At 40.9% G+C, this 14,759-nt stretch overlaps 1 protein-coding gene across 1 annotated transcript in view; it reads left to right on the top strand.

The window, feature by feature from the left end:
- The window catches only part of LAMA4 (laminin subunit alpha 4), a 150,250-nt gene that overhangs the window by 60,480 nt on the left and 75,011 nt on the right, over positions 1–14,759 (top strand). The window contains exons 5-8 of the mRNA XM_012554407.2: positions 4,498–4,712; positions 6,972–7,067; positions 8,981–9,132; positions 10,928–11,038. Of these exons, the coding sequence (XP_012409861.1) occupies positions 4,498–4,712; positions 6,972–7,067; positions 8,981–9,132; positions 10,928–11,038 (574 nt within the window). The remainder of the gene's footprint in view (positions 1–4,497; positions 4,713–6,971; positions 7,068–8,980; positions 9,133–10,927; positions 11,039–14,759) is intronic.

Below are 14,759 nucleotides of genomic sequence, written 5' to 3'. Positions count from 1 at the left end.
TTTGGACAAGTTAGTTCGTTTCCCGAAATTCACTTGCCTTAACTTGAAATTATGACTTGAAACTAAATAGTGTCATTTATTGATTGTCTCCTATGTCCTAGGTGCTTTACATTTGTCATCTCTCAGCCTCAAAACGATTCCAAGAACAGGTCATATTTTGTCATATTGCACGTGAAGGAACTGAGGCCAAGGGAGGCAATGGTACCTGTCTGAAGTCACATCACTACTAGGTGGAAAAACCAGAATTAAAGTGTGGGTTTTTTCCCTCTCCGCATACTGATTTTCCCAAATGTCCTCTAAAAAAAACTTTCTATTTTAAACTTTGACAATGAATTAGATGAGCCTCTGAAATACAGGGTAAAATATTAATCTTCTGCTAGATTCCCTTAGACAGGAGGCTGCATCTACAGAGTGCTGGAAGTAAGCTTTCCTTCTAAGGCCTCTCATCTGTATGGGGGAAGAGTCACTTCAAGCAACTTTCTCTCCTCCTTCTCTTTCTCTTTTGTCTAACCTACCTCACACTCTTCCCCCTTCAAAGGGAATGCATTGAGGTCCTTTACATCAAAAATTAACCTTGTAATCCAGGGAACTCTTCTTCAAAATGGAAATTACCATATTGGGTCTTCACCATAAACAAAAATAAGCAGATTGGTGGAGGGGCTCAGGACACAAATACATCTAAGACACAGCCCTTTGTTGTCAAGGAACTTGCCAGGCTAGGGGAGGAGACAAACAAGGCAAATAAATAAATGCTAAATAGAAGGACAGAGACCCAGGGTGTTGCAAACGTTTAACATGCTCAGCTGCTAACTAAAAAGTTGGAGGTTCAAGTCTAGCCAGAGGTGCCTCAGAAGAAAGGCCTAGTGATATACTTCCCAAAAAATCAGTCATTGAATACCCTCTGGAGCACAAATCTACTCTGGCACACATGAGGTCACCATGAGTTGGAATCAATCCCATGGCAACTAGGTTTTTTTTGTTTCGTTTTGTTTTAAACAGAAAGACAAGCAAAGGCTGTTCAGGAATATAGTGGAAGGAGTGGTTTCTTTCCCATGGACGTGCTGGATCACCCAAGGGGAGATGGCCTCAGTTGCTTTGGGTTTGTGCTTAACCCTGCGAATCCACTGAGTACGGGGTTCTTTTGAGTTTAATAGCCAAGTTGTTAAGGTGTCTGAGTTAAGCTTCATCTAATCTGTTTTGAATGTATTTATGAACCTGGATCTCACCACGGAAACTTTTCAAAATAGGAACTTGATTTGTGTGGATATCTATTTCAAACAAAAATAAAAATGATACAAGCCAAGAACACTCTAGGTGTTTCTGTACTTAGAGATCATTTAATCAAGCAGTGGTTTTGAAGTTTGACTGTAAGTATCTTCTGGAAACCTTTGCATTTCAGAGCTCTCCACACCACCCCTCCATGCCACACTGAAAAAGAACCTCTAAGGGTGAGGCCTGGGAATTCATATTTTGATCCCCATTGGGCCCTCTCTCTGCCTCGTGACCTGAACCTCCAGCATTCCATACCACACCCGTGTAATATAAAACAGTATTTCTTACACTGCAACCTAAGAAACCCTCAGGGGTCCTCAGAAATATTCATGGAGGTTCATGGGTTCTTAATGAAGCTTTTCTTAATTTTGTGTTTGATTTCAATGATAATCTTGGAAAAATATTAATTTAAACCTGTCTGGACCTACTGTAGTACCAGTTTGTAACAGGGAAATCTGCCTCAGAGTAAAGGAAAAAATAACAGGACCAACTATGTGTCAATGACACATTACGGACAATTGAAGGCCAAATGACATGCCATTGAGGCGAGCTGTAAAAATAATGATTTCACAGAGAAAATCGGTGAGAGAAATGACTCATCAAATGGTGCACCAAAGGATTTGCAGACTGAACTCAGAATAGTATTTCAAAGTAGGTTCCCATTGTAATTGAGATTCTGACTTATAAAATAGAAGATCAGGAGACAACCTATAGAAACCAAATGTTGTGGAATTAAATAGAGAAAGAAAAGTAACTGTGAATTTGGGAAGGTAACTGTGAATACAGTCTCTGTGATTTTGGGGAACTCCCTTCAACCCTCTGGATCTCAGGATTTCCAGCTACACATTGAAATGGCAGGTCTGAGTACCACACTGGTGGGCCGAAGAATTCTCTGGTTAACTGCAGCAAAGGAAAAAATTCAGTCCAACCATGTGTCCCATAGAGGAATAATTTATGCTGGCTTGGAGACCAGAGGGCCTGTACATCTGAGGTGTAAAAATATGGGAACATGTGAATGACAAAACTCGTTGAACATTTCCTCCTAGGTTGTCTTTTTGTGGGTTATGTACCATTTATATTCATTCTAATCTTTTTCATAGATCTCAATTTCTAGAGACCACAATATTATGTATAACTGTGTTTGATTCACTTCCTGTTCTTTCAGAGCATGGGCTGTGTGTTTTTCCTTTTCCTATCTCCCTCCATCCTTTACTTAAAATGTACCTGAATTGTCCTTCTGTTGAATGAATTCACTCGTTCATTTATAGCAGCATCATTGTGGTCCAGGGTGGAGAGAAGGAAAGAGCATCAGGGTCAGAAGGTCTATGTGCTGTGACTTCCTAGCTATGTGACCTTGGAAACCAAAGTAACCTCTCAGCCTCAGAAAGCCAGGCTCACATGGTCTACCTACCTACCAGGTGGCTGTGGTAACTAAATAAGCTCACACAGATGAAAGTGTATGAAGCTATGAGGTATGATGCAAATAAAGAATATAAAGATTGAACATACACCGTCATCACAACTATGTCCAAAGAAAATGAGACATAGGAACAAAAACTGGGAGAACATACATAAAATATTTAACAGTGATTGTGTTAGGGTCCTGGGGTTATGGCTGTGATTTCTTTAGTGTCTCTATTTTTCAAAGGTTCTGAATCATGATTCTCTTCCTTTAAATGGAGACCTTTAAAAAAAATGTAGCAGCTTATTATTACTGGCAGGTCTTGTTGGTTTCCTTAGAAAACCCTCCCTTCCTTTCCACTGCCAAGGCTAATGCCCCAGCCCAAGCCCTCTGCACCCCACCCGGGACTCAGTGTTCCAGCCTACAGTCCATGCTGCTCTCTGACACCACAGCTGGCTTCCTTCACCACCATTTCATCATGCTCAAAAACTTTTACTGGCTCTCTTGTTCTCCCTCACATGAGAACCAACTCCTCTGCCTGACCTTCATCCCATTGCTGTGTGACCACATGCTCTTCTAAGCCACGCCTGGAGCACCTTCGGCTCCAGTTAGCCAGTCTTCTACACTAGTTCAGGGTCCACAGCAGAGGACAGTCCTCAGCCAGGCAGCAAATATGTGTAGCTTGGCCTGTACGGCATTCTTACAAAGCTTAAGCCAATTTTAAAAATTGAGATTTCACATAAAAATCCAGTTTCTACGTTTTTCATTAAAAATAGGAAATTTAGCAACACAGGTCCTTTATTCCCTCAAGGCTCAATCTGGCAAGGATGAATTTAGACAGGGCCTCAAGTCCCATGCACCAGGGCCTCTGCTGACCCACAGGGTGCTTTGGTAAAAAGCTAAGAAAGGCATCTCTTCCTCCTGGCAGAGGCAGACATACCCAGAGTGCACAGCTTGGCTAGGTGAGCAAAGGTTGCATGGAAATCAATCTCTACTTTCCAACTTGGCCAGTTCCCCTGTTTAGGGCCTAGCTAACATAATCAGAGGTAGTAGCTCACCCCACAAGTGCAGTTAGCTACCTGGCCTCTGTAGGCTCATGTATCTAAAACGTCTAGAATAATAGCAATCTGGGCTTCAACACTATTTACCTGTGGTACTCTCAGCTCTGCCCTCTGCTTTGTCTCTAGGCTGGCTTCACTCACTAACAAGATGGCTGCCAGAAGCTGAGAGTGCTACATGCCTCTTCCTTCGTGTGCAGATGCAGAGAATGCCTTCTCACACCCTCAAACAAGAGCCCTGAGCTGCACTTCAGTTTTATCTTTCCTGATTCCATCCCTTTTGGCCAGAAGAATGCCAGGCATTGATTGGCTCAGACTTGGGTTATTTAAACAATTCACTGTGGCAAGGTGGGCAGTAATAGAGACCAGTGTTTCTCAATACAGGTGTTATTAACATTTGGGCCAGGACAATTCTTAACTGTGCCCTACTGTGCTTCTCTTTCAGTACATCTAACATATTGGCCCCATCTATCATATGCCAGCCATGCACACCAGTCATTGGGATGACCACAAATGCTCCTTACACTAGTTAAATCCAAACACTCATGCATCTGGAGGCCTGGCCAGATTGAATGGCCTCAAATACAATGGAAGAACAGTTCCTTAAAAAACAAAGCCTACTGCATTAGGAAGATGAAGGAGTGGGCATGGATTTGGGGAGAGCAATCCACAAATATCCACTACACCTTCCTTCTAGGTAGCGAAGAAGATAAAAATGAAGAATAACTGTGGATACTAAAATTTTAACATGTGATTCCCCTTCAGATGTGCCCCTGGTTACTTTGGAAACCCGTTACTGATTGGAAGTACCTGTAAGAAATGTGACTGCAGTGGAAATTCAGATCCCAATCTGATCTTTGAAGATTGCGATGAAGTCACCGGCCAGTGTAGGAATTGCTTACGCAACACCACTGGATTCAACTGTGAACGCTGCGCTCCTGGCTACTATGGGGACGCCAGGATAGCCAAGAACTGTGCAGGTACAGTACTGTAAGTCCTAATCCCACTGCCTGGCCAGCATGTACGTGATTACTCAGGTTGTCCGTCAATACTGAATTTAGATGAAGAATTTACTTTGGGGAAATATTGCTAGTGCTACCTTGTCACTTTTCCAGAACAGTGTATATTCTCAGGAGTGCGCATTCCAAATTCATGAGGGATAAATATTTTTATGAAGGCTACTAGAATAACTTAGCTCATGGTAGGATAGACCATCAGACACTAACACAATGGACTTTTTGCTTTTTCTTTTTTTGTTTCCATTTTTTTTTTAGGATTCGGCTTTCGTTGGTTTCCTTTTCTTGGCCAGAGGACTGAATGAAATCAGTCTAAATGTTTTCTTATTTTGCAGCCTAAGTCCTTTCTCTCAGTTATGCTTGATGAAGTCGACATTTTGGTGAAATGGATTAGCAAATCAAGGATACAGTTTAATCAGCCCCCCTCCCCTTCCTCAAATTGTCAGAGTAAATATTTCAGGAATAGTATAGGAAATCTTCCATTTGTGCCTCAACTAAAATGCACACATTTTATTCATGATTTATGCAATCTGTTTACCGTATAGGGTGAAGCTCCTTAGAAGTAAAGTTAAATTGCTTTCCTCTAGGAGTACAGGAAGGCTGAGATTATTTCTCACTCTTATGTAACTTTGAGGGGAAAAAGGGAAAGGAAGAGATATCTTGCTCTTGTGAGAAATCATTTCACTAAAACAGATTCCCACCTGAAAAGATATTAAATCAGGAGTTTAAACTTGAGAAAGAAACAAGTATGACCCACCAAAGTCACAATAAAAGTAAACACGCCTCTAAGAAAGCAGTGTGCACAGAGGTGTAACACCAAGAATGGCAGAGGGAAGAGAGGACTCTGCATCCAGTCAAACTGATGGGACAGAAAGCGATCATCCTTAAACATTGATGCCCTGCCTCTCAAAGCATTTGCTAGACATATATTTAAACTACAAGGATGCAAATCACTTTTAGAAGACAAGCTAGTGTTAGAAGCCAGAAAGCATGATCTTGCTGAACTGTCTAGTAAATTTGCATTTTGTGGAACATTAAACATCTGAAATGTAATAAATGTATGTTCCCCTTGAAGCTAATTCTTTATGATTGTTCTAGAAAAACAAGAAGTGAGAAAAAACTCACAATTCTAGTCCAGTTTATTGTTAGTTTGTTGTTGTTGTTAGCTACCATTGAGTCATCCTCCAACTCATGACGACAGCATGCACAACAGGATCGGACTGTTGTGATCCGTAGGGTTTTCACTGGCTGATTTTTGGAAGTAGACTGCCAGGCCTTTCTTCCTAGTCTATCATAGTCTGGAAGCTCTGCTGAAATCTGTTCAGCATCATAGCAACACAAAACCTTCCACTGACAGGTGGTGGCTGCTCATGAGGTGCACTGGCCAGGAATCTAACCCAGGTCACCCACAAGGAAGGTGAACCACTGAATCACACCCTCAAGAGATAGCTTAGGAATTCCTTTTTAAATATTACAGATTAATTTCTACTCAGTAACTCAGTGGAAAATGAACAGTCTGATGACACTGGGGTTTTCTTTTTGTTTTTTCCAAAAGGCATTATTGAAAATAATCAGTAGATTAATAATAGGCTCTTTGGTCTTCTAAATTCATGTAAACATGTTCATATTTCTTTCCACAACATTATTTCTGGCTATCCCACAGATAACTATACTCTCCCAATGAAAATGTAGAGTTTTGGAGTCTGTCTTGCCAAGAGTTGCACACTGTGGGAGCCAAGAATCGCTCTTGCGCCTCCTCACTCACTCCTTGCTGGGCTGCTCCTCCCTCACACTTGGCAGTGATCAATGCTGAAGTTGGACTAAATCAGAGAATTAGTCTGTGATGAAAGGATGGCTTTCCGTTTCAAGTTGAATGGTGCACTCCATGGTGCTCATTTAGTACCTTTGAAACTTACCAGGATCTTTTTGGACTAAACCAGTTGCACGGTCAAGTCAGAATCCCAGAGTTTGGAGAGGAATCCAAGAGCATTTAGGTTCACTTTCTCCTTAGGGTCACCTTTGCAAGTCTCATTGGACTGGGGCTTAATTGTGTGAGGACATATCTCTACATCATAGATTCCACCAGGTTTTAAGGAAGACTATAATTAATCCCCACTGAAGAATTATACACTGATAACCAGTATTTCTAGAAATCATGAAAACATTGCTGTATTTCAAGCATTAAGAAATGAGTCCCTAATCTCTTGTTTTTGTTTCCCACAGTGTGCAGTTGTGGGGGAGGCCCTTGTGACAGCGTAACCGGAGAATGCTTGGAAGAAAATTTTGAACCCCCTACAGGCATGGACTGCCCAACCATAAGTAAAAATAACAGTACTTGATTGACTAACCCCATTTTCTCTAATATGCTGCAGGTGTGGGATTACGGAGAGCTATGCAATATGGCTCTCTCTAAAGGCTGAGTCCTGTTTGTGCTTTAACTCTGTCTGTGCTTCAAGTAAATAGACCCTGAACAAAAGATACTTAGTGCTTTGCTTGATTCCAGCTGGTCTACTTTCAAATAGCTCTGTTTTAGAAGTTATTTTAAATTCAGTATCTTAATTGGTGGGTAAAGGCAAAGTTAGAAACATGATTCCCAAAGACAGAGCTCATTTTAGCTTCTTTTTCTGTATTATCTAGTAAGTCCTGGATAATATGTTGTATAGACAATACTCTACAACATTTGAGGAAACTGAGATAACAAGAGATCTAAGTGGCTTTTCCCCAATCACTACAAATCTGAAGTGGAACCTGAAATGAAATATTCAGGCCTTCTGAGTTGGAGCTGCTGTCTTTTCTTTCCCGGGTTTCCCTGCCACTCCTGATAATCAAATTACAAGCCATTATATCAGAAACAAAATTTTGGTTTACAGACTATTTTAATATTAAGAACCCCCTCCCCCAGACAAAAATATCTTGGCCTCTCGGTCCCACTGGGCACAAGAGATTAATATTACCAGTAAAGGCAAGAAGCCCCTCAAGTTTTAGAAGATGACACAGGATAGGAGCACAAACAGGACACAATTTACACACTGATGGAATAGGTGGTCACCTAGGCAAAGTCATTTCAAGGGCATCAAGATGCCTGACTGGCCCTAAGCATTTCGCCCACCAGCCTGATGTGCTGACTGACCGAGGAGTCATTGGTTTCAGAGAGCATATAAGACCATCTTAAACTTCAAATAACAAATTAACATATTAACAACGATTAACCCTTTGGTCTGCATTTATCGGTTCTCTAGAGGAGAGTAAAGTCTGAGGGAAAAAGACAGGGAACAGGCAAGTTTTAAAGGGTGGTCAAGACAGGTTCCAAAACAAGGTTCTTTTCGGTGTGTCACCGGAGGGCACTATGTCCTTGGGTGGTGATGACAGTGGCCAGAGGAATTCATATGTGAAAGGGGGGCAGCACAAAATAGCTGTGACCTGCCTCACCAGGTGCCCAGGTTCAACCTGGTCTTTGGCACCATCTTCATGTGTCAGGGAGAGATATTCACACTCAGTGATGCCCCAAAGAACTGCTTCTGTTGAGATGTCTATCCAGACATGAAGTCGGATCATGAGGAAGAACTGAGCCATCTCTGGGTTGAGATAAAGGCACAGTACTAGCACCTGAATACTGAGTGAGAAAAGTTAATAGGAAAAGGAGAAGTGCCTAGCATGTAACTGTCTTTACCAGTTGGTGCCAAGCAAGAGACCAGAACCTGACATGAATAGAAGCATCCTAAAGTGCTTTCCCACCACTAAAGAAAAATGGATAGTTGGTTGCATGACATAGTGAATGTAACTAATGTGACTGCATTGTACACTCTGAAGTGGTTGAAATGGCAGTTTTTTGTTATGTATGTTTTACCACAATACATTTTCTTAAAAAGAGAAAAAAAAAGTGGATAGGGCTTCTCCTTACCCACTGTCTCAGATGGTTTGCCCTTTTGGGCTTCCTTTCTTATTCAATTCAATGCTTAATTTTCATGTGAACTTACTTTCTCTGTTTTACGTGTTGTTTGTCTTCTGTTATGTTTTAAGCGGAGACAGCACTCAATGTACAGTTTGGCTCATCGTAGGCTCTACTCCCTCTTTGAGCGTAAGGACTAGTTCTGGGACCCAGGACAGATCCTCAGGAAACAAAAATAAAAATAATATTAATCAAGGAAGTACACATTTATTTAAAGCAGCATGCTTACAGATTGACTTTTGAATTTGAATTTGAAGACCTGACATTCCCTTTTAACCTTCAGGCTGTGACAAGTGCATCTGGGATCTGACAGACGACCTGCGGTTAGCGGCACTCTCAATCGAAGAAAGCAAATCCGGTCTATTGAGTGTGTCTTCTGGTGCCGCTGCTCAGAGGCATGTGAATGAAATGAACTCCACCATCTACCTCCTCAAAGTATGTAGCAGTGTTGGACTTTTGACTATTTTCATTCTGGTTTTGTAGAGTCACTCCTAGCAATTCCTTCTATGTCCTCTTAGTATCTGAGTGGCATGTTTATATTATGGATTGTTAGTCGTAGAAAATTATGAAAAGTTGGTTGTAACCATGAGCTTCAATTTAAACCAAAAGCTGCAAACTATAAAGAAGTTACAATGAAAATGAAATTACTGAAAAACTAGTATCTATGTACAAAACTATTGAATGAAGAGAAATACTCTTATTTCCGTGGTGAAGCTGTAAATGAATTATTCAAGTAATTACCACAAACCTACTCCATTGTTTTAGCCTCAATTTGCAAGGTTTTAAGGAGTTTCTCTAGAAATTTCCTTCTCTTTCTCTCTCCTACCCCCACCTCTCCTTCTCAGACACATTGTCTTCTCTCATTTTCCCTCACTCACACACACACCCATAACCATATTCACATGCTCTGTTTCTCCTCATAGGTTAAGTGGTTAATATCGAATAAACAGCAGTAGATAACAGCCAAAAGCAGTCGACTAGAACTATACTTACATATCTAAGCCTTAAGAGGTATTTGTTTTTCCCTTAATCATGGGTTTCTAGCACAGTCAATAAATATCTTTTTAAAAACAATAATAGTTAGCTGAAAAGATAATAAAATTAATACCAGCACAGCACAATTTTTTTTTCTTTGTTAGCCAATTTAGCATAGTAGTTAAGAGCATAAACTTTAAAGCCAGACTGTTTGTGTTCAAACCCCAGCTCTGACATGTAGTAGCTGTGTGACCTTGGGTAAATTACTTCGCCTCTTTATCCTTCAGTTTTCTCCTCTGGAAATGAGAATAATTGCACCTATTTCATGGGTTGTTGAGAGAATTCAATGAGTTGATATACATAAAGCAGTTAGAACAATACTCAGCTTAGCAAGCACTTATTATTACTTCTTACTCTACTTTTTGGAGATGCACATGATGTCCACAGGAAGTGGCCAAATATCCAAGGGAAAAACAAAAGAAAAATCATCAAGTCGTAGAGCTGGATGGAATCTTAGTGACCATTCTAGCCCAAACTCAGGAAGTCTGTAAAACTCACCCCTTGGGACACACACAGGCACTAATTCTCAGAAGACTAACCCAGACACAAGTCTCTTGATCCAGCCCAAATCTTCTTTCCCCAACAGCCCAATTCCAAAATAGGTATCATTACAGCTGGCAGAAATTCAGTGCCAAGAATGAAGGATTTCCTCCAAAGTAACCCGAGTACAGCTTCATTTGGGCCAAACTCCTCAAAAAAGAGAAAAGAAAGGGGCAAGTAGGCTGAAATAAAAGAGAACTGCTTTCTTTACACCAAAAAGAAAGAAAAAGAAAAGAAAGCTAATTTCTAGCCTACATTAACATTGATCCGGGAGTATTGATCAATTCCTCCAAGCCTGCCCAAATTAAAAATGTAAAGCTCAGAAACCTGGAGCCACCACCAGCCCATACTGCACCTTTGTGCAAATCAGACAAAGATGTCTCTTCCTGCGTGCCCAACACAGCCCCAGCCAGGGTCCCTAGCCTGATGAACAAAGCTTGGAGGGGTTTCATCTCCTGGGGCCCTCAGTCCCCTCCTGCAGACCCCAACCTTCACAACTGCCCATAGCAGCCTAGGTACCCTACTGTTTTGGGACAAAAGCTGGGGACAGAGGTTCATGCTGTACGTCCTCTTCCAATGAAAGAGTTTTGTGTTATATTTTTTAAAGCCTGTTGTGCACATCTACTGATTATTTTCAAAATACGTTTTTCCACAGACGAAATTGTCGGAAAGAGAAAACCAGTACGTCTTAAGAAAGATACAGATCAACAATGCTGAGAATACAATGAAAAGCCTTCTGTCTGACGTGGAGGAATTAGCTGAAAAGGTATGTGTTAGTTTCTGGGACAGCCTTCAAAGAAAGGATTTAGCTGGTGTGAGCCTTGCTAGTCACCAGCAACTGGGGCTTAACATGGCCGAGAAAATACGCAGTGACCCATGTGCCTTAAAATAGATCAAGGCAAGACTTGCGGAGAAAGTTAACACGCTCTGATTCCACCATCTTACCCTTTTTTGATTGCTTTCCTTGAAAAACCATGTGCATGAGGAACTTTAAATATATTTGCTGCCGATTAATATGGTTGAAATATGTTTCAATTAAGATAGTTATTCTGCTGTTTGCCTTAACATTTTAGGGCTAAGAGCTGTACAGCATCCAGAAATAAAGTTTATTATGTAGAATATAAAATTTGAATATTTGCTAAAGTGTGCATTAAATAGTGAAAGGAAAGAAAAGGAAATGTGTGGAGAAAACAATTTTTCAATTTGGCAGGGAAAAAAAAACCACTTTAAACCCTCACTTTACACCAAATATTAAATTCCAGATGGATTAAAGAGTTGAGTCAGAAATCTCAAATCTTAGAAAAAATACAAGAAAACAGAACAAAATCATTAATAAACCTTGGAAGGAGGTTTAATACACTTACAGTGTGAGGAATTCCAATGGAAAAAGGTAAAAGATTTGACAAGATAAAAAATTTCAATACCCAGTAAAACAGCTAAATAAATGGAAAACTCAAATATACTGAGAAAAATATTAAGATAAATATGACTGGTAAAAGCTCTCACAGATTAACAAGAAAAACGTTAAAACATGAGCAGAGTCAATGTGAGTGGCTATTCAATACACTCCTCAGAGCCTGGAGGAAAAATACCCAGTCTCGGTGCTGCTCCTCACTGTCTGGGTCTCAAAGTGCACTGCGGAGTCCTGGGTCTCAGATCCCAGTCTCCAAGGTCTCGCTCAGGAAGGTGCTGCACCACCCCCTCCACTTTTCTATCTCCTCTACCTCTGCTTTCCTCCCTACTCCTTCAGCCACAGCAAAAGCAACCTTCAAAGGGATACTTAGGACTGCCTGGAAAGCAGGTCATGTCCACAGATCAAAAGCACCTGAGCCCATCTCTGGTCCTGCTAAAAAGGCAGAATGAAAATAAGTATATGTTTCAATTCCACAACTGTTAATGAACACCTAGTATACAATAGTGACCATCCTTGAAATGGGAGTCCTGGATGGTACAAACCGTTAAGGTGCTCAACAGCCTAACTGAAACGTTGGAGGTTTGAGTGCACCCAGGGGCACCTCAAAAGAAAGGCCTGGCGATATGCTTCTGAAAAATCAGCGATAGAAAACCCCATGGAGCACATTCTACTCTGACACGCATGGGGTCGCCAAGAGTCAGAATCAATTTGAAGGCAACTGGTTTTTAACTGGTCCTTGAGATGAATATAATAGGACCCCTTCCCTCAAGGAGCTCACAGTCTAGTAGGGGAAGCAGATATGTAAAAAATAACTATAACACAGCATTTAGTAATAGAGGCAAGGTACAGGCTAAATGGCTAACACTAAGGAAGAAAAAGTTAACTCTTTCAGCAGGAGTATATTAGGGTCGACTTCTCAGAGATGGTGCTGCTTGAACTATGCATTGAAAAATGACTAAGAGTATATCATTTACTTCCAAGCAAGGGAAATGTACCATAAAAGCACAGAAATGTGAAGCAACATGGTGTGTTCTTGGGACTAGAAGAACTCTGGCTTTGGCCTTGCAGAAGGTTAATTGTACAGCAAGGAATAGGAAAATATGCTAAAAAGGTCTCAGGGGCCAGAACATAAAGAATGCTCAGGAGCATGGACTTCATCCGTGGACTTTGGAAGTTATTGAAGCATTTACCTAAAACATTGACCTGATCAGCTTTGCATTTCAGAACTGTTCCTCTGCAATATGGATGACAGATTGATGAGTGAAGACTCTGAGGAGAGGGACACCGGTCAGTGGTCTAGACAAGAGAATTGTTGGTTGCGTTCATTTGCAACGAATTTACAGTGAACTGAGATGAACTGTGACTGAGGTAGTGAGGGGGAGGAAGAAAGGACAAAATGGCAAACCAACAAACAAGATTTGGTGACCAATTGACTGTGAAGAGTGGCAAGGAGGGAAGCTCTGGCTTGGAGAAATGCATGACTAAGATTAAAATTAGAGGGTGAATTAGTCTGGATATTTTAAGAGTGAAGTATCTAAGGAGATGCTCTGAGGGCAGTTAGAGACATGAGTCTGTAGCTCAGAAAAGAGATTATTTGGAAGGCATTAATGTTTAAAAGGGGCCCTGGTGGCACAGTCGTTAAGTGTTTGGCTGCTAACCAAAAGGTCAGCAGTTGGAACCCTCCAGCCACTCCTTAGAAACCCTATAGGGCAATACTACTCTGTCCCGTAGGGTCGCTATGAGTCAAAATCACCTCGACGGCAACCAGTTTGTTTTTTGTTTTGTTTTGTTTTGTTTTTCAATTGTGCTTTAGGTGAAGGTTTACAGCTCAGTTAATTTCACATTCAAAAATTTATACACATTGTTTTGTGACATTGGTTGCAATCCCCACAATGTGACAGCATGCTCCCCATTTCCATCCCAGATTCCTTGTGCCCACTTGTCCGGTTCCTGTCCCTTCTGGCCTTCTCGTTCTGCTGTTGGACAGGAGCTGCCCTTTCGGTCTCTCATATTTGATTAAACTAAGAAGCACATTCCTCACGTGTGTTTGGTTTTAATGTTTGATAATCAGTTACTGTCAAGTCAATTCTGACTCATGGAGACACCACGTGTGTCAGAATAGAACTCTGCTGCACAGGTAATCCAATAGAAGGCAGAAATTATCAAAACAATATCATTAATATCACAAACAAGTAAAATTTTGCTGAAGATCATTCAAAAATGGTTGCAGCAGTACACTGACGGGGAACTGCCAGAAATTTCAAACTGGATTCAGAAGAGGACATGGAACAAGGGATATCATTGCTGATGTCAGATGGATCTTGCCTGAAAGCAGAGAATACCAGAAAGATGTTTACCTGTGTTTTATTGACTATGCAAAGGCATTCAATTGTGTGGATCATAACAAATTATGGATAACATTGTGAAGAATGGAAATTCCAGAACACTTAATTGTGCTCACAAGGAACCTGTACATAGACCAAGAGACAGTCATCTGAACAGAACAAGGGGACAGTGAGTGGTTTAAAATCAGAAAAGGTGTGTGTCAGGGTTGTATCCTTTCACCATACTTATTCAATCTGTATGCTGAGCAAATAATCCGAGAAGCTAGACTATACGAAGAAGAACGTGGCATCAGGATTGGAGGAACACTCATTAACAACCTGCGATAGCAGATGACAAAACCTTCCTTGCTGAAAGTGAAGAGGACTTGGAGCACTTTCTGATGAAGATCAAAGACTGCAGCTTTCAGCATGGATTACATCTCATCATAAAGAAAACAAAAATCCTCACAACTGGACCAATAAGCAACATCATGATAAATGGAGAAAATACAGAAGTTGTAAAGGACTTCATTTTACTTGGATCTGCAATCTACACCAATGCAAGCAGCAGTCAAGAAATCAAATGATGTATTGCACTGGGCAAATCTGCAAAAGACCTCTTTCAAGTCTTCAAAAGCAAAGATGTCACTTTGAAGACTAAGGTGTGCCTGATCCAAACCATGATATTTTCAATCACTTCATATGCACACAAAAGCTGGACTATGAATAAGGAAGACCAAAGAATTAGT

This window comes from Trichechus manatus, unplaced genomic scaffold (genome assembly GCF_000243295.1).
Source record: "Trichechus manatus latirostris isolate Lorelei unplaced genomic scaffold, TriManLat1.0 scaffold00017, whole genome shotgun sequence".
Taxonomy (NCBI): Eukaryota; Metazoa; Chordata; class Mammalia; order Sirenia; family Trichechidae; genus Trichechus; species Trichechus manatus.
This window is presented reverse-complemented; position numbering and strand designations above follow the sequence as displayed.